Source organism: Coloeus monedula (assembly GCF_965178545.1).
Source record: "Coloeus monedula genome assembly, chromosome: Z".
NCBI classification, from domain to species: domain Eukaryota; kingdom Metazoa; phylum Chordata; class Aves; order Passeriformes; family Corvidae; genus Coloeus; species Coloeus monedula.
In genome coordinates this window covers 70,007,011-70,027,404 of record NC_138822.1, presented here as the reverse complement: position 1 = coordinate 70,027,404, position 20,394 = coordinate 70,007,011, and the positions used below count along the sequence as shown (strand labels likewise).

The 20,394-nt window shown below is 36.9% G+C and overlaps 1 protein-coding gene across 1 annotated transcript in view; it reads right to left on the bottom strand.

Annotated features, from left to right (window-relative positions):
* Nucleotides 1-20,394, bottom strand: part of HCN1 (hyperpolarization activated cyclic nucleotide gated potassium channel 1) — a gene marked incomplete at both ends in the record, with an annotated part of 201,203 nt that overhangs the window by 80,762 nt on the left and 100,047 nt on the right. Inside the window, one exon of the mRNA XM_082302246.1 lies at nucleotides 9,791-9,952. Within this exon, the coding sequence (XP_082158372.1) occupies nucleotides 9,791-9,952 (162 nt within the window). The remainder of the gene's footprint in view (nucleotides 1-9,790; nucleotides 9,953-20,394) is intronic.

Below are 20,394 nucleotides of genomic sequence, written 5' to 3'. Positions count from 1 at the left end.
TGAAAACACTGCTACTAAGTAGGCAGCAGTTCAAAACCAGTCATGTTAATTGCCTCCATATCTATACCAATATAGATAATCCTTTTTTGATTATATGTACTATTGTCAAAGTGCCAGGCTACCCTCAACTACAAGCTAATTTCATCGTCTTCCAAATATAAAAGATCATACACAGTAACTAAAATGATGTGATGGATTAGAAAGGGAACATGAGTCATTTGTGAAGAATATGGGCATTATTTTCTTACCTCATTCAAATGACAGTTACTGGCTTTCAAAGAGATTGTTTCAGAGAAACTCTCTCATGTTAGCATCTCTCATGTTACCAAATTACAAGTAATATTGTGCTATTAAACAAGGCCTCATAGTGTTAATCTCTCACTGCTCCAATCCACTTCACAGGAGACTGTCAAGAATATTTTGTAATAAACTCCAGCCATTCAAAACAAAGAGAAAAAATTAAGGTAATATCAATAATGTTTTTATGAAATTTGGGAGAAAATGATTTTACGTTTGCAGCTAAATTAGATAGGTTGGTTTTTTGATGAATAGTAGGGTTTTTTTAATGATAATATTGCTTTTTTCCTCACACAAGGAAAAGAAACCCACTGCAAATTATTAAATGTGGCATATGGGCCAGAGGAAGTCTTACCATAGGGCTTTGTTCTTTTCCTTATGCTATCAATAATATCTCCAAAAGCATAAATGAAACAAATATAAAAATCTAGATAGGAGAAATTTAAAGGGCATTCAGCAATTAAATTTATTTAAAGGGCATTCAGTAATTAAAGCTATTGATACAAAAAGTATTCACTGCTTGCTCTTACAAGTAGTATGTAAACATCTATACACACATCTAGAAGATATTCAAAATTTATTCATTAGCAACAACATTAAGTAAGATGCTGCTTATTACAGAGAATATAAAATTCTTCCTATACAAAATCTTTTCTATCATTTATATTAGATTCAATTTTCTGAAATTTTTAGATCTTTATTGGAATTAGTTCAGGTTGAGTCTGCTCAAATGAGTACATTTGCAGAAAGCAGGAAGAGCAGGAAAGCAAATGGATGAGAGCAATCTTAAAGAAAATTATCCTACATTTTTAAAACAGGCAAAATACATGCAGCCTACACACAAATGAGTTGTGTACATCCCTGGTTTATATTTATAAGCAGAATAGGCACAACCATTTCAGACATGAAGGAAAATTAGTAGGTTAAAACAAATGGAAAAAAATAAAATGTCATGTATTTCCTGCTTTTCTCATGTTTTGGTAACCGGAAGTGAATGCAAATTGAGAATTCCAGTTTTACAGGGAAGCTTTTAACTTCATTCAAATTCAAATTAAAGGGAAAATATGAAATATTAAAGTTTCCATGGAGTGGAGAGAGAAGTTCAGAAACAATCACATTTTAAAAAGAAGCATTATAAAACCCTCTTTTCTCTCTCTGGGATTTTGGGAATCCAGATTACAGACCCTACAGACTACTGACATAGGTCCGGTAGACACAGACCTGTATCTCAAGTTTCTCATGTATCAGAGTGACTTGGTTTAGAATTATGTGAACCAGAACAAAGTATTTTCCTTTGATTTTTTCTAATGTGAAATATAAGCATTCTAAATGTGCCATTTAAGATGGCCATTTTTTTATGCCTAATTGCATCCCAACAGAGACTTCTCTCCAGATGTACTTTAAATATTAGAATGAGTCAGATGTTGAATAGCCATGTGTAGAAAATTCAAATTTGATATGCCAAAACCCAACAGTTAATAGGAGTAAAATCAGAGCTCTTGAGAAAATCTGATTGTGATAATGACCCCTTGACAAAAATATGCAGCTTGTGCAAACCACATTTTCGTGCAGTCTTAAATCATACAGATCAAGAATTAGACTCTGCATTTTAATTAAGGTTTGCAGTTAAAAAGAGGAAGATTTACTGAAGAACAGCTGTATATGAATGGTATTCATCTGGATATATCTGCACTGGATTTATTCTGGGAAACCTGGTCTGGCATAAATATTCCAAGAGTTCAGTTTTTGGATACTCCAATCACAAGAGAAAAGGCCATCCATGAAGAGCTACTTCAGAATAATGGTTTCACATTTATATTCCAGTTCAAACCAGAGTACCACTACATGCAGAAAAACATTTTAAATTTACAGAGCAAAGTAGACTGATCCAGCTCCCCCCAGAACAAAGGGAACACTTTCTTCTACAACAGAGAGGTGCTTACAACACCTCCTCAATATTTACTCCAGGGCAAATGTGGGATACAAAGTCCTAAAACATGACAGGTCCAATTTATGTTTTTACTTTAGTTCACATTTTTTTGCTAAAGAAATGGCTTATGGCACACTTTATGAAGTCTGTTATTTTCCCCTCGAATGTCTATCAAACACAACACTAGACTTCACCATATTATGTGCAATTTCTTGTATTCTTTCCGGTGTAAGGCTTACATAAAATATTTTGCAGTTTATAGTTACCAGAAATCCCTTCACAATATAGTGCAGCATAAGCATTTATGAGTTGTGTTGATGTTGGGGTTTTAGGAGCTCTCTTTTTTTTTTTTTTTTCTGTTAAAGGAATTTTCCCCATTCGTTTTGCTAGGGGAGAAAACGGCTGGGCCCTTAAGAAAAACAAAAGAGCTGGCCATGGGGTGGGGCGCATCTGGCTGCTCTTTTGTTTCACCTGGGTGTGTGGGCAGTCGGTCTCCCGAATCGGACAGAGAGGGAGGCTGCTTTCTTCAGCTGCTTTTCCTTCTGCTGGAGAAGCCCCGGGATCCCAAAGCCGCCTTCCCCGCCCCACTCGGAGCCGGGCCGTGGCCGCCCTGCCCCGCCGTTGCTTGGAGCCTTCGCTGCGCTGTAGCCCTGCTCGCCCTGCCTGCCCAGACCCCCGGGGGGGTTCCCCGTTTGGATACATCTCGTCTGCCACCCGGGATTTGTGCTCGTCCCTGCCGTTCTATCCTGCCGTTCCAGCCTGCTGTTCCTGAGAGTCCGGGATCGGCTGCCCAGGGGTTTGTGAAGCCTTTGTCCCATCCCTTCCCGGGATCCCAGGCCGCCATTGCCGCGTGCTCCCCGAGCTCGCTCCGGAGCGCCCCCTGCAGCCGCGGGGGAACCATCGCACCTGCCCTGCTCACCGGGAGCCGCCAGCGCCCCTGCCGGCTGCGAGCGGAACTGCACCCGAGGGGAAAGGGCCCGACAGCCGAGAAGGCTGGCACTGGGTTTGGGATTGTTTGCTGTTACTGCCAGAGTTACTGCTGTTTGTTTGACTGGTTATACACATATAGATATATAATAGTAAAGAACTGTTATTCCTATTTCCCACATCTTTGCCTAAAAGCCCCCTTGATTTCAAAATTATAGTAACTCGGAGGGAAGGGGACTTGCATCTGTCATTCCAAGGGGGGCTCCTGCCTTCCTTAGCAGACACCTGTCTTTCAAACCAAGACAGTTGATTCTTGAGGGAGAAACACGGAAACTAAATTTTGATGACAAACATGCAAGTTCTTCCTTGTATCTCCTCCTTGACATATTTCTACCAGCTCTTTTGAAAACAAAGAAAAAGTGTGGAAATTAGTTAGCCTCTTTTATCAACTTGTTTTTGTATGCTCCCTCTAAATAATTGTTTCATTATTCTCATCCCATATAAGGAAGACCAGCTTTCTATTGGAAAGAAACAGAAGCATGAAAGGCAGCCAACTAATTCATTACAGAAGTCATCCTCTTTAGCACCTATTATCACATCAGTAAGATAGTGCTACAGTCAACACTCACGAACATGTGTCCTAATTTAGATCCTTCCTCTTGGTTGCATTAAGCACCAATATCTACTGAAATAAGTATCAAAAGCAGCATCAAGTAAATACATCAATACTACAACATCAGTTTTAAGCATTTTAGTGAGAGTAAGGTTAGGTGGAAGGGCTTATGACAATAGTTGAGTTTGCAATGCTAAACAATGTTCAGAGTTGGTGGAGTTGTGTGATTACAACCAGGAATACCTTCTTTGAAAGATTATTTTCCCTTTTGAGGCAGTTATTATCCAAATATTCAAGTATAACTTTCCGTATTGTTAAACTTTTAGAAAGTTCTAAACCTCACTGTAATTGATTTTGCACCTTTATTTTTTAGTTCTAAAGGTTCCACATCTGAATTAGCTCATGGCGTTAAGACAATAAAGTAAAATTTATAATCTGAGAAGACATTAATGGTAGAAATAATATACAGGAAAAAAATCTCAATAACTTTGAGGCACAGGAGACCTAATAACTGTTTTTATCTAAGCACATCAGAAATCTACTGACAAAAATGCACAGTCCAAAGTATACAAGACATCAAAAAACATACAAAATATTACACCATGGAGGTTGGAAGGAAGCAAGGAGGTTGTAAAGAAAAATTATTACTACTTCCCATTCTAGGCCTGCAAAAGCAGATGACCTGCTAACCTGTCAGAGAACAGTAAAAAGCATAAACCAAAACATAAGTGGGCTTCCTAAAGCCTCAGCAATTGTTATAAAAATGAGAACCTGATTTGTTTTTCTCTTCATTGATCACAACACACTGAATTAAATCAACAGTGTCCTCAGATACCATATTTCTCTAGTCCCCACTAGCTTGGCATAAAATTTTGGCATCACAGTTAATGCACCTCCTCAGTCTGCTTAAACCTTCCTTGCCATTTAGCACAGCACATCCACAAGATTTTCCTCTACAGTTTCTTTTACTGTCAAATCACACAAGTTAATATATTCTCCCGAGCTAATATATTTTTAGGCCTATCACTTCATGCCAGACCACTGAAACAGGTCATTACTTCATCATCTTAATGCAGAAGGAAGCAGACTGACCTCAGTGACTAGGTCACTGCTCAGGGCAGGAGAGACCAGTAGCTGAATTCTGAACAGCTGCACATAATAGAAGCAATATAATTATTCACTGTAGATTCAAAAATATGTGTGTCTTAGTCCTAAGAATGTCAGTTACATATTGTTGTTACCAGTATTACCATGTTTCCAAATTGCATTGCAAACAGAGTATCTGACTTGGGCAATTCCACTAATTTTGATCCCAGTCTATCTCTGATTAGTAATTGCACTTTTATCTGTTCCAACAAGCATTGCACTAACTAAATAGATACACATTAACATAAATATATTACTATAAAATACATTAGAATAGTAGTATACCTCATCTGATCCTCAGTGCCTCTAGTAATCAGATGATTTCCATATGGTCCATACTTTTTAAGTACCTAATATAAGACTATGGGATTTGATTTACATAAGCTTTTATTGCTCAGCATTGCAAATGAAATCAGAGGAATCTAATGCTTTAAATGTGACCCTGTGATATTTTATAATAATAAAAAAGGTATTCAGAAACATTTGTGAAGCTCTAAATGATGGCTATCACATAATGATCAAATGAAGAAAAAATCTCATGAGAAAATTAGCTTCCCCAATTGCCAACTATAGGGAAGAAGATGCTAAGCTGATGCATTATCCAAAAGGACAAAACCCAATGCAGAATAACACATCAAATGACTATAATGAAATCCTTGAGTTCCACTAAGTAAAACAGAGATCTTACTGGGGGGGGGGGGGGGGGGGGAGTGATTGTGTAATTAAAAATGGTGTTCATTAGTAAGAAATGTTGAGAATTATAGTTTTGGGTGGTATACTAAATAGCTTTTTTATATATTATATATATGTTAGCATAGTTCTTAAGGCATTATAAATCCTCACCGTCTCCTGCCCTTCTGAATTTCCCTATCGAATATTCATTTAAGTAATTCATTTTATAATGAGAGAGACTACCAGATTCTACAGCAGAAATTCACAAATTCTTTTCCTAGCAATGCTGATACTATCAGAGATGAAGGTCTGATTTTCTTTGCCCTGAGGAAATTATGAGACACAAAGGGGCGTCAGTACAATACAAAATCCCAGGTTACTAAATCCAAACCTAAAACACCCTGAGAGCTGCAAACAATCCAACTGCAAGGACAGAAAGGAAAAGACAAAACAAAATAAATCAGAGTACCTGAAGGGTTCCTGCTGAGCAAACATCGTCTGACTGCAAGGGGAAATGCCAGAAAAGTAAGGCCTTTCCAAAAGCTTTACAGACCCTTTTGACTTTTAAAAAACTCACCGTTCAAGTTAAATTCTATACCTCTCTGCTACTTTTATCTCATTAATAGAACATTATAAATAAAAAAAAACCTGTGAAGGCCAGGTAAATACCTTGCTTAAGGGATCATGTGTTCTCCTAACCATACAACTAATTATTGCAAATACAGACAGGAAAATACAGGCTGGGAATCTTCAGATACTGTTAGTAATGATCTGCTGCAAGGGATGCTTTATTGAAGGCTGTGATGTTTAGATGGCCAGATGGCATCAGTGTCATTGCTCATCTGTACTTGCCTAGAAACCCTTTCCATACAAGACCTGACTAGGTGAGTCCATCAGCTGGGACTCACAGACCAGTTTTGGAATTACTGCACCTGAAACTGAATGCAGAATCTGAGTTTGCACAGACTGAGTATGGCAGAAGACCACTGTGCTTTTCCGGTTTTGTGTATACCTAGTTTCAACTGCAAGTTTTACTCCTAATTTTCTAAGGAACTACTGGCTCAAACTCTAAGGCATGACAAAAATGTTTAGTCTATGAGTCATTACGGAAATACACCAGTCTAAAGCAATGCAAATCGGAAAGCTGAGGATAAATTACACAAGATAATAGGCTTTCTGAGCCAAGGAGAAATTAGGCAGCATCGTTAAGAAAGTCTGTGAAACTTCTTCAGAAAAGACCTTCTTTAGGAATGAAAAAATCCAGGTGTCAAAAAAACTAGGAACGGCTTCAAAGAGCTATATTACCTCCTACAAGTAATTGACTCTTATTTTGTTTGTAATAAGGGCTGGAATGTGATTTAAAGTGTGGGGGGAAAAGAGCTGCTACTTACTTTCATTTTATATTTACCAGTGTTCTTATTTTTAATGACCAGTGCACTGATATTCTGGAAGAGGTCAGCTCTGGCAGTCATTTCATAGCAAGATGAGGGCCTACGTTAGGAATTGGCTAAGAAGGTCAAGCTTAGCGTACAGATGCAATATGGGCTCATAATTACTATTATGGAAGAGAGTATGCCAATGGGATCTGAACAATTTTGTTGAACTACTTATGCTGTAGGTTGGTACAGTACTAACCAGTGGTGATCTTATCCCCTTTTACAGATAGGGCTTTTCATTTTATAGTCTTCTTCGTGTTGGACTATGATGTTTTTATTAACCTTTCAAAGATAAAAATCCAACTAATTTGTTTTGTTTTAATTGCATTCAGTCACATTGTTCAGAGAGCTAGTAAGCAACGTGCAACTTGGGTTCATTTTCCTACTCCTCTGTGACATTAAACTAAATCTGTGTTATTTTCCTTTACCGTATTTATAAATTAAAACCTTGAGCATGCCTGTGGAATTTGGGTACTTTTGTGTATCAGTTCAAAAACAGAAGAAACAGCTTTCAAGAGAAGGCTTTTAAAAGTTCTTGCATTCTGCAGCCTCAAGCAACTAATGTGCAAGAAGAGAAAGGAACTATGGACTGGAAGAGTAGGCTGGGCTGTGTCAGTTAAGGAGACAGCATGTCATCCTTCTGACGTCCTTACTTCCTTTTTCATCAGATTACCTGCAAATGCTTTGACTCACCACTGACTTACATTGTGGAAAAACTGACTTTTTCTGGGTGAGCACACATCGGTTTGAGTAAGTCTCCAAGCAAGCCAATGATTGCAATGAACAAGTTCAAAATTTTACTTTGCGTCCAAGACCCAGTACCTGGTGCAGTCATTTCAGTAACAAAGGTTAAAATTCAGAGTAGATTAAATTGTTATATTCTACAGCATTCTGGGAGAGTAAGGTTTCCCTCTTGCCAAAGCTCTTGCAGTACCAGGAACATGAAACCCTTCCAAACTCCAAATTCAACTGTCAGTTAGACTCTGAATACACCAGAAAAGCACATAACCATCATCATTATCATCAACATCCTTCTGTTATCTCTATCATTTTAGAGGACTGATATTCCATGGCAGCTTCCGGGTCTATTTTTAGTGCTAAAGAATTCATTCCCAGAGCCTGGAAAACAATCAAGAAATGTCTTATAACACCATGACACAGTCAGAAGAAAGGTCTAGCTAGATGTTTTGCCTAACAGTGGTCTTAAATATGCTCCTGATTGCAGGTTGGCCGCCCACCATTCCTTCACTTGCCACTGGCCTAAAAGACTGTCTATGCTGTGAACTTTATATTGAAATTTCTCCTCAATGTTCATTCAACATAAACAATTTAGTTGCTGTCAGAAAAATTTTATAGGTGCAACTTTCAGAAAAGATCTTTCCAAGATTATGTGGACAGTAGAAAGAGAGTGTTGTTTCCATAAAAAAAAGCCCTGAACATTGGTAGGCAGAAAGAAAGCTCTGAGCATGTGCATAGCGTGTACAGCTTACTTAAGACTGAATGTAGCTCTTAAGGAGCAGAGAGAATTTAATAGTTCAGTGTTTTCTAAAAGTTAAATACTTCAATTAAGTGTAATCCAAGGCTTCCTTTCACGCGCTAGCATGATTTTCATCCAGATCTTTAAAAAGCTGATAGAAAATTTACGCTTTGCAAATGTGAATGGAAGATGTTAGAAAGCAGAACACAGAATATAGCAGAATGGAAAGATGTGCCAGTCAGCACTGCGGTGACCTACTTTTATTGCAGCAATCCCATTTTTGAAGATATGTCAGTATTTTTTTTAGAAAAGCAGGCACAATGAGATGTCAGCAAACATGCTGCTTATCATTAAAGACGTTGCCTGATGACTGCAAATACTTGTCTGCATGACTGACAATCTTAGTCAAGGAGCTCCGACATTAATGTGCAGTACCATGTTCCTAAAGGAACAAATACTGTTATGATTCTACAGTAGGAATATGTGAGACTGAGCAAGATGCCCATCTACCATAAAGGTGATGGTTTATGGATCCTAAGATTACAAAAACCAGAGACACACATATTTTCAGATTACCAATGAGGGAGCTTCTTGCGGCTTTTTTTTTTTTGGCTATAGGCCCATTCCGACAATTTCACTGTATTTACTACAAAAATGTTCTATATACTGCTGCATTATCTGACTTGATAAGAAAAAATTGTATTTTTCACAGCCATTGTCCTTTAAGTAGAAAGTCATTACCTGTCCTTATAAATAACACACAGTCACATTCTGTCCTTGAACAGTCTGTTCTCACACAGAAAATTACCACCCAGCTGAGTCTATTTATCTTATTTTACTTAGAAAAATCTTGATCTGTGTGTTGGGAACAATGGATCATTACGTAACTCAGAAGTTTACAAACTGAGGAAAACATTAGATGAAACTAACGCCAATAATCTACCTTCAGTAGCATTCTGAAACTCTGGCCTAAACTGGAAGCACTGGTGAACTGAGTGTTTCCATATTTCTTTTGGGTGGCTGTTTTTAGTGAATAAGGGTTAATACATTATACTGACTTTAAAACTGAAAGCATTTTCTGGCTCATTTACTGACAACGATTCAATATAATTTTATTGACCATGAGGACTACAGAACAAACTTTAGCAAGTGAGCCAACAAAATATGAGAGTAACCTTGAATAAATTGCAGGGCAGCATATTACTAGGCATGTGTTTTTACTCTAAATTCTGAAGCTAACTGTTTAGAAAAATAATGTTTAGAAAGCACAATGAAAAATGAACAATACTTACAACCATACCGTTTAGGGACACCCAGCAATCTGGTGGGAAATCCTGGAGTAATGGTACTAAAAACTGTAGACAACCATCCCAGTGGCACAGCAGGAGCATCATTCCAATCAGATTAAAGATTCTCACCACTGCACTGGCCAGATCGTATGTCATGTGGAAAATCTGCAGACAAAAATTACAGGTGATGTACATGTTGCAAATCAGAAATAAAACTCATTTTATTCTCATCAGGCAAGTTAACGAAGTGTCATCCTGAACTTCTAAAAAAGCTGAGGTTTCTAAGGAAGGATCATTAATTTGAGCACATTAATTTCAGCAGAGAACCATACTGACACACCTGGCTCTTGGATGCATGCCAGTGTTATGTAAGCTGCTGAAAAAGGCATATATTGGCTAGCAGTCACTCACTAAAGTGTTTTCTTAAAGACTCCAACTCCTTTCAATCGAAGAAAGACTCACAAATTAAAAAATACTTGGGTAAAGCTAGTGACACCATTAGTTGCCTATGAACTTGGTATTTAAATACCCAAAAGCAGTGGGAGATTTAATGACCCCATTAGAAGATTCACTTTTGCTTTAAATGCACAAAAATCTGGGTGAAGAAACAATACAAGCAGTGTTACATTTTTTGGTTTCTACTTCTATACTATTAATCCAATTTGCATATACCAGTTCCCCAATCAAAAATGACAAAAAGGTAGTGTATAGCTCTTAATCATTGGCATTTCCCTAAAATACTGATAATTCTGTGGCTACTACATCTGTAGTAGGTATGTTCATATCAAACTAATACAGTAAGTTGGATTTCAATGCATTCCTCCATTCTTAAGACACAAACCATCTGCATCTGAAAAGTGTCTTACAGTAAATCACATATAAAATTCTCAAAAACAACAGAGGTTTTTCATGGGAAAATTTGTTGGACAGAATTTTCATGAAAAGCAGCAGTCAGCTGCCAAACATCATAAAAAAATGCATTTAGCAGTTCTCTACTATTGGTTTTAATGTACTTCCAGTCTATAAATACAGACATATTCTGTACTTTTTACACAATTCAATCAACTAAAAGTAAATATATAAACATATAAATATATATAGAAACATTTTAATATGCATGATTTTCACTATGAAGGAGCTATATTTAGAAGCTGAAGAATGGCCAGTTGGTATTTCACCGAAGTATAAAATACTATTTAATAGAGTTTGTAAATAAAAGAATTCACACATGAAAGAGGGAATGTTTGTGTCCTAACTTTTACATATCTAAACTAAAAGCAAAAATTAAGTACCCACATTGTAAATGAATTTATATATGACAAATGCAAATATGGAGAGCACATTGTGATGTCTTTAACTTTCTGTTAGTGGGAGTTGGCCATTGCTTGAAAATGGCAGTCTATGTTTTGAGTTCCAAAAGGCAAAATCTGCATACTAGAAACATACCTCAAATATTAACACTACGTACAAAACATGTTTTCAGTCTAGGGGTTTAACGAGAATATATTCCCAATTCCAGTTCAACAGTCATTGCAAACAGATGCTTGTAACATAAATCCTATCCAAATACCATCTAGCTGCTGTCAAAATTGGGAAGATAACACTGATATTTAGGAGATACCATAAAAAGTAAGAAAGTGTCACTATTACACATTTTTCTTGATAAGAAATGTATTTATGTTACAGCTATTCCAATAGCTTCAATTTCAGTAGCTGTTATGAACCAAAAGAGTGGATGTGTGCACTGGAATTATCTTCTTTTGAAGAACTGGAAAAAATGGCAAGGATTACTACTGGTTTGGAACACTAGCACTCATTTAGGTTGTACTTTGTCCGCATGGTTCCTATACTACAACTGCAAATAGCAGATAATTTCTGATCACATGGAAAGTGTCAGAAATTTTCCTTCATGTTTCCCATTAGGCTTTACTGTAAGAGACCCAGGGAAAGACCTGATTGTCAAAACTCTTCAGAGTCCAAACCCAGCAGTCACATATACCCAAGGCTCCTGAATCCTCATTCGGCCTCTTCAACAATGGGCTTAGGCACTGTGCTGTTGGGCTTGGGCTTTTCGAGGACCATTGCATCTTGTCACTTTTTCATTATCAGTGTGCCTCTGAAGAAATGGTCACATATTCCAAGAATGCTAAAATGTTGAAAATTTTGTATGAAACCAAATCCATCAAAGGAAACTATTGCAACAGTCTGTGTAAAACACTGCAAACTTCCATCATTTCTGAAACTGTTTGTTGCAGAAGTAGTTTCTGTGAAGCTTAGTGCTCTATGTTAAAAATGCTTGAACATATCCAGGATGTTATTTAGATTGCATAACATGGTAACATTTTATCAGCATTTCAAACATACCATTCTTTTATCACTTATCTTTTGCTTATATAGTCTAATATTTGTGTAGTCTATCCTAAACTGTGATGCCTCTGTGTTAAAGAAGTTAACTTCAACACAAAAATCTTAAGCAAGTGTTGGAAAAACCTTTAAAAATAATCTCTGCATATTCACTTTCCAGCAAATAACAGCAGGGTTTTTTTCATGAAGGAATTTATGGAAACGCATATTTCATTGGAAAAAAAATTAAATACTGCAAGCATACATTGTACAATGTAAACAACAATATTTGCCCATAGTATTGTATTGACATATTTATACTTGCGGGTGGGAGGGGTGGGATGTGTTGATTTTTTTTAAACTAATAACCAAAATGCCCTGTGGACTGAAGTCATACATTGCATGTTTAATGTTCTCCCGTTCAGGAATTGATTGTGATACATTAAAACAAGAGTAGCAAAAGAAGTCATATTTTTATAGCTTATTTTTGGTAATCGCAAATTACAATTCCTGTATTAATGAGCTAAACCGCATTAAAACTCCTAGGAGATACGTGAAGCGTAGTTTTCTCAGAGATAAACTGGAGCACAGGAAACTAATGCCGTGCATTTGAGCAAATGGTGGCTTGCCCATCAGCTGGACCTCCAGCAAATCTAAGACCACAAATCAATTCACCTTGATTCTGCAGTACAGATGTGTGCTCAAATCTCTGTTTCAATGAATTTCTTAACAAAACTACTACTATTAATAACAATATAACAATACTATTAATAACAAAAAGAACTCAAAGACTTGCACACAACTAAAGTTAAGCTCCTAAGCCCTTCACTCATGCAGATAAATATAAATGGTTATCATTAAACATATACCATGCAAAAATACCATGGAAATAAGCAGAAATTACAACTGCAAAACATGTTTGAAAATCTGGCTGCTTTATTTATTTATTTATTAGATTCTTAATTTCATACCTAAATGTTTAGGTTTAACCAGGAAGAGCTGTAAATTTTGGACAATGCATTTCTAAAAAATTAATAGAATTACTTAAGATTACTGCACCTGAGAAAAAATTACCATTTTCCTGAGAAAAAACTCTTCCCACAGTTTTGTTTCATATAATAGGAAAGATTTCATAAGTATTTCTCCTTTTCATTACTACTCAGCTTCATTTCAATTACACATGATAGTTTTTATTATCATGTTTGTCTGCTTATGTTTGGCTATAATACTGCCATTTTTCACAGTTTCCATGCACTTGAAAAATGTTTAATAAAATTTTAGCATGTGAACTTGCTTCTAAGAACTCATAATTTCTTCCTAAATTAATTTTACAAGCTTTTATCAATAGCCTGGAAACCTTAAATTTTTTCCTGAATAACTGACAATGCCTCTGACAATGGCTGAAATGGAACCACAGGTTAACATTTTCTATTATTTTGGCACAGTATTGCTCACAGGGAATAAGAAATTGCTGAAGAAGTCAGACTTCACATGTTTTATCTCAGTTTTCACTCACACTTTATTAATGACTCCTTTTATTCCCATGTAAGACGCAGAAGGCAGGCTGTTCCTTCCTCACATTTATAATGGAGTGTATATATCAAATTGGTCCTGCTAACTTTGATTTCTGAGCTTGAGACAGAAAAACTATTCCAGTCTTACCAGCCCACATGCTTAACTGTATTTGAGGGCTGTCATATTCAATTAACAGCACACGTATAGTTTAACTAAGTGAACACAAAATTTGTTGAACTGCTGTCGTGGAATGCATAGGTTACCTCTTCTGCCTTCTGATAATTGGCATGTAATATTTGTTCAGTTGTGATTTTTAGTTCCACTCAGAATCATACAATCATAGAACCAAGGAAAAGATGGAAATGACCTCGAAGATCAGCAAGTCTAGCTTTTGACCAAACACCACCATGCCATCTCATCCATGGCACCAATTGCCACATCCGGTAGTTTTTTGAACACTTCCAGGGATGGTGACTCCACTGCCTTTGATTTTTAGATTCAGTTTATATAAATATTGGTTAATATAAATTATCAGAATTTAATTCTGATTAAATGAAAAAAATTCTTAGAAAAACTTAATTCAAATCTCACATCATTGAGTTCATGAGGTGTCATGAGACACCTCTTCCACTTCTCAGAAGTACTAAGGGTGCTTAGCACCATAAAGCTCTCTTAGGTTTAGTCTTCAGACTAAGATCTGCACCATGCCTCGGGCAGTATGAAATGGCACTTGCACCAAGTCAGCTGCGTGTGGAGCCTGGAATGTTAAACAGCCACAGTGGGGAAACAGGGAGAGCCACACATGTGCAGCTCTGGAAGGCACGCTGAAACCTGCACTTAGAGCAACAGTGAAACTCCAGGCTAGACTGCAGGGCAAAATAACAGTTATAAAAGTGACAAGGTTTTGGTTTTTTTTTTTTTTTCAGTCTCTGAGTCAGCCCAAAATTATTAGGTTTATCCCTCAGAGCACCAACTAAACAGAGATCATAAACTGTAGGATCTGAATTTTCCTACCTGAGCCGAATGTTTACTTTTAAGATAGTACTTGCAACAAAGTTCCCCTGGAAATAAATTAATATAAAAGGGAGAGCACAACGCCTCTTTTTGAGCATCCATCTCTCAATCTTCTTTAAACAATGAAAGGCAACCATGGCTTTTTTGTTTATCCGTTTCATATTTGACAAGTCAGCTTCAAAAGATATTCTTCATAAACATCACTTGGGATACCATAGGTCTGATTCAGCCCCTACCAAAACCAGTTTCTTTCAGAGCTGCAGGTTACCACACTCTACACTGGAAATATGTCTGCACAAGTAGATGTAAACATGCATTGATTGAAATGCCTGGCTATGCCCTCAGGGTAACATTTTACACTCAACTGACTCCTGATATGTCTGCCTAACTATGATAAATAATTCATCACTGATAATTCAGTAGTGGGAAAAGGTATGTATCATTATCTAATCCAGTTGTATTTGTGACCTTAAGATGATGACAAATGCAAAGATCTGCTTCTGCTTTAGTTGGCCCTAAAGGGAAAACAGTGATTTAATAAACAGAGCAAACTATTTTTAATCAAACATATTCAGAAAAAAAGAGCTGAGAATGGCCTATTTTATGTGACCTTTAAAATTTGTTACTTTCTAGACGGAGTCAATCTGACATTAGGTTTTATAATAGGAGTCTCATTTATTCCAATTCAAGGAAATGTACAAATAGAAGCCAGCTTCTGCTGATCAAAAAGAAAAGCACAACAAAATAGAAATGTGACAGGTTAAACCTGACAGCATTAATGTAACTAATTTGCTGAAGGAATATTTAGGCAAGACTTGAAAGGGTAATGTATAACTAGGAAGCAATATTTATTTACCATACATAAATTCTGCAATATTTATTTTCTACTGTAAATTGGCCAATGCCATACTAAATATCAACTCTCAGACAGAGGGCATGCCTTCCCTGTCATAATGTGTGGTTTTTCTATCCTTGTGTCATAAATGTGTGGGACCTGTCCCGACATCTAAATAGAGAGGAGCAGTCACTTTATCTCCACAATGAAAAAAGCAAGCAAATGACAAAGTATTAAAGATTCTGAAATAAAATAACCAGTGCAAATTCTCACTTGTTTCTACAGAGGTGGAGGTCTCATTCATCACTTACACTGATGACACAAAGTAACTTATTAGGCTAAGCTTTTATCTTAAATGAAGCAAAGTAAAACAAACAAAAAACATTTCACAGCTGTCAGAAAGACATACACATGCAATACTAACAGCATGCCTCTGTGACAAAGTTCAGCTGAAACTCTTCTCCTTAAGTCATAGTACCAAACTGAGTGTGACCATATGGCAAATAATACTGGAACTGTACATGAACATAGAGATTGAGAGCTTTGGCAGCTTGATGTGTAGGTCTATTCAACATTATTTCAAACATCAGCATCACCTGAACTTCAGCTCAAGCTTCTTGATGGGTCAAGTATCTCCACTGACAGCATCACTGAACTCAAGCTGGAGACCTCTGAGCATGGAGCTGAGCTAGAAGGGACATTTATTATTTTTCAAAATTATTATATCTTACAAAGAAGGCAGCTAGGAGATATAGCCAGTTTCTAAATGGCCAAAATTATTATTTAAGATTTTTCTTACTAGCTGAGCAAGAGGAATTGTTTCTTTTATTAATGTGAAGAAGTACTTTGGCAGCAACAAGAGAAGAGAAATAAGATATTTCCCATCACTCTTCACCACAGCAGGGATTCCCACTATGCCAAAAAGGCAGTTGAACAAGAAATGTGAATCCTAAAAAATATCACTGCTTGCAAGTTTTCAAACATCAGATACCTGACTGCATGTTTAGAAATTAGTATCAGATTCTGAAGTCTATGTTTCCTAATTTTAACAGACATATACAAGCAGTTTTCATCCTTAGTGAATCTGAAAAAAGTAATAAATACCAGACTTACATTTAAAAAGAAATCTACCATAAAATATACCTAAATGCCAAGACAATACAGGGAGAACCTTAGGAAGTACCAAAGTCTTCACAAAAAAAATGCATGCCTGATAAAATTAATTCTACAACATTTTTGATCATTCAAGTCTCTCAAACCCTGAACCCATTTTTATCTCCCATTTTAAGGCATAACTTTGGAGGAAATTACACTCTACCCTAAGCACACTAGGTCTTTTCCTCAGAGACAGGTATTTAGGAGAGGGAACAGGGCAGTGCCCTGACTGTACCGTAGACTGAAATCGGTGGGACACGATCCAGTCCCCAGACTCCTGAATCTAACAGTGTAATTCAATCAAAATGAAAAAAAACAAAGCAACTACAATGTTTTCTATGCATTTAGAAACACATAGAAAGCAACAGCATATCCAACATATGTACAATCATCATTGTACAAATAGGACACATGTAACCAACTTCTTTCAATCTCAGTATATTCTTGACCTTCTTTTTTTTTAATTTTTTTTTAAGGTAGTAATACTTTTATCTTCCCATCTCTGTGAATAAAACATGAAATCAGATACTTTTTGATAACTCATGAAGTACCAAAAGATTAGATGTACACAGAAACTTGAAAGTTTTCACATTTACAAAAATTGTATCTGAAACTATTGCTGTAAAACAGTTTTTTCCCTAGATGTGTGTGTCATAACATGGGGCAAATATTCCAAGTAGCTCCTCTTGTTTCAGCCAGAACCAGGTTTGGGAAGCAAAAGAAAGTGTGTGTAGGAAAGCAAAAGAAACTTTTCTCTTGCATGATCCTAACTCCTCCTAAAAGTATCACTTTGAGATTTAAGTGGATGGTTCATTAACCACAGTTCTTTTTACATGATGCCTTCTCCCCAAGTCACACTGCCACATAACTGAGCTTCAAATCAATTGTCCTAATTATAATATGGTAGTGTAATGATCTCACTGAAAACAATAGAAATAATGAAGAATATTTCTTCTTGGGAATTTAAGCTGATGTCTTTCTGAAGCTGTTGAGGTTAATCTTCCAAACATGGAAATAATGTGCAAGGAATTGAAAATTAAAGTAATTATGTTAAATTTCCTGTGGAATAAAACTTCTGAGATGAAACTGGTTCTCAATGCTTTATTTTAATAGCATGCAATACCTTCCTTTTAAAAAGCCCAAGAAATGTTGCTTTATGAGGCACATTGTTTTAATGTTTATAGATTTGGGTTGTTAAGATTAGATCTAAAGTGACTAAAATATGTAAAATTTCATACCGTATCGGAATCTGAATTCTGCTTTTTATGGTAAATTAATTGAAGAGTTCATAGGTCAATAGTTACAAAAAAACCCCAACACTATCAGTACAATTTAAGGTAGTTGATTAATGCTAATATTGTGTGAAATTTGGAACTGTTCATGAGTTGAATGCTTAAAGCCCTAAACACAAGAAATCCATTTGTTCCTATGAAAATCTTGTAATAGCAAATACAATTAAGTCACTCATATATCATAATAACACAGAGACATAAAAATCCAAGAAATAACATCTAAAAGTATATATGCGAGTTAATTATTCTTCCAGTAAGGAATCAGTGATTTGTGGCCTAAATCAATGCTTCATAACATTGACAAATGATTTTAAAAATTATACGGCTCATTGAACGAAATTATAGAAAACCTTTCTTGTGGGAAGTGCAAATGAAGTCTGCAGTTAAAATCTTACTGCCACTCAAAACCACATAGAAGATATCTCTTAGAGTTTTAAAAGCCTAATTTAAAAAAAAAAAAAAAAAAAAAAAAGATGCCTGGGCAGGTACAAAGAACATACCAGGATCATAATCTTAATAATTGGCCTTAAAATCATCATCAGAATTTAAGAATTTAGCTGCCTGGTAAAAAGACATATATGGACAAAAAAAAAAAAAAAAATCAACATTGTAAAGAAATTACTTTGGAAATTTGCACACGATAGTCTCTCTTCAAAAGCACTATGTTTATTTGGCTTAGTACATAAAACTGCCTAGAGCTGAGTTACTCATATGCTGAATTATTCTATTTTTCTGTGTTCGACAACTGATAAATACATGGCTATCATTGTTAGAAAAAGTGAGAGTATGCTTGCTTACACACAAGCATGATTTGTTCACATTCCTGAATACTCAAAAAGTCTCTACAGATAGCCTGTGTGATTAAAAAAGTGAGAGGTTGAGAAAAAAAAAGACAAAATAGACATACAGGCAGTATTAAAAAAGAGGAAATATAGTAAGAAAAAAAAGTGTTCTTTCATGGTCTTATTTGGGTTCTTTGATTTATATCGCTTTCAAAATATTTAAATTCACACTTGCGCCTGAAGGCTAAAGTTTTTCTGCAGAAAAATATACAGAATCAACTTAGATTTTATGTGTTAATGCTATCCGTTTTAACAATGAAAGGTGGATGAGGGACCATTGTGTCTAGACTTTTTCCATTGTTTTTGATGAAATAAATTAATATTACATAATTGTTAATTTTAAGATGATTATTTTATTATGCTAAGGTATTTTGAAAAAAAAAAAACTGTTGGAAAAAGAAAACTGTTAGTGCACAGCAAGCCTAATGTTTAAGTACCTCTCACAGAGTTTACCATTATATAGTCTCTCAAAGAAAAGTCTACATTTAGTAACTTTTTTTTTAACAAGTTAACCTCATTAAACACAATGCCTAATGGGAATAAAGGAACAAGACAGATCCTAGACTAGATGCACTTTCCAAAAGCTGACTGGTTCCCTATCAGAGCTCTTGCTGACATTGAAGTCACCCCAGGTAATCACCTAGGGTCTCTCTTCAGAGATTTGATCTGAACATTTCATCATTGCAGTCAGATTTTATGTGGCTTCTGAGTCTTGGGTGATCTGCTGTTGAATACTACACAAATAAACACCTTTTGCACAATTACTACATGTAGTGGGTTGAACCTGAGTTGATGGACAGTCTTTTAGACTAATGACGCTTCTCACAATTTACATATTTAAACCGCATGGAAAGCATGATTCACCTTTGGTCGGAGCGCGCCTGCCAGAAGCTGGGGGTGGGGCTCCAAGCGTCCGGGCCCCTCTGGGCCGGGCCGGGACCCTGCCCCTCCCTTTCCCAGTGCCGTGGCACGGACCCTGGGTCGTTGGGTGGGGGGAACTGTCCCAGAGCCGCAGGCAGCTAAAACCAGCCATGGACTGCTCACAGCTAAACCCAGCCATGGACTGCTCACAGCTAAACCAGCCATGGAGTGCCACACAGCTCAAATCAGCCATGGACTGCTCACAGCTAAAACCAGCCAAGGACTGCCACACAGCTAAACCAGCCATGGACTGCTCACAGCTCAAACCAGCCATGGACTGCCACACAGCTATACCCATCCGGCGCGGCTTCCTGGACGGGCGGGTCCCTCTCCTCTCCTCTCCATGCGGAGCCGGCGGAGCCAACGGGAGCCGGCAGAGCCTCCTGTCTGCAGCCAGCACACTTCGTGCTGAACTGAAGAAGACACCACGCAGCCAGCAGCACAAAGGGAGCGAGGCTTTCCCCACCGTAAAGCCTGAACAAGAACACCCTTCAGCATGGCGGCTTCAGGGTCAGAGAGAAAGAGAAGTGAGTCCCGTGGGACGGAGCTGGAAATGGCGACGGGAGAAAAGAGGGCGGGGCCGCGATTCTGGCGCGCAGCTTAAAAGAAACCTTCTTGCATGCCGTGGTAAGAAACTGTAATACCACAAACTGTTTGTCTCTTTAATCCATTTTAAGTACATGGGGGGAT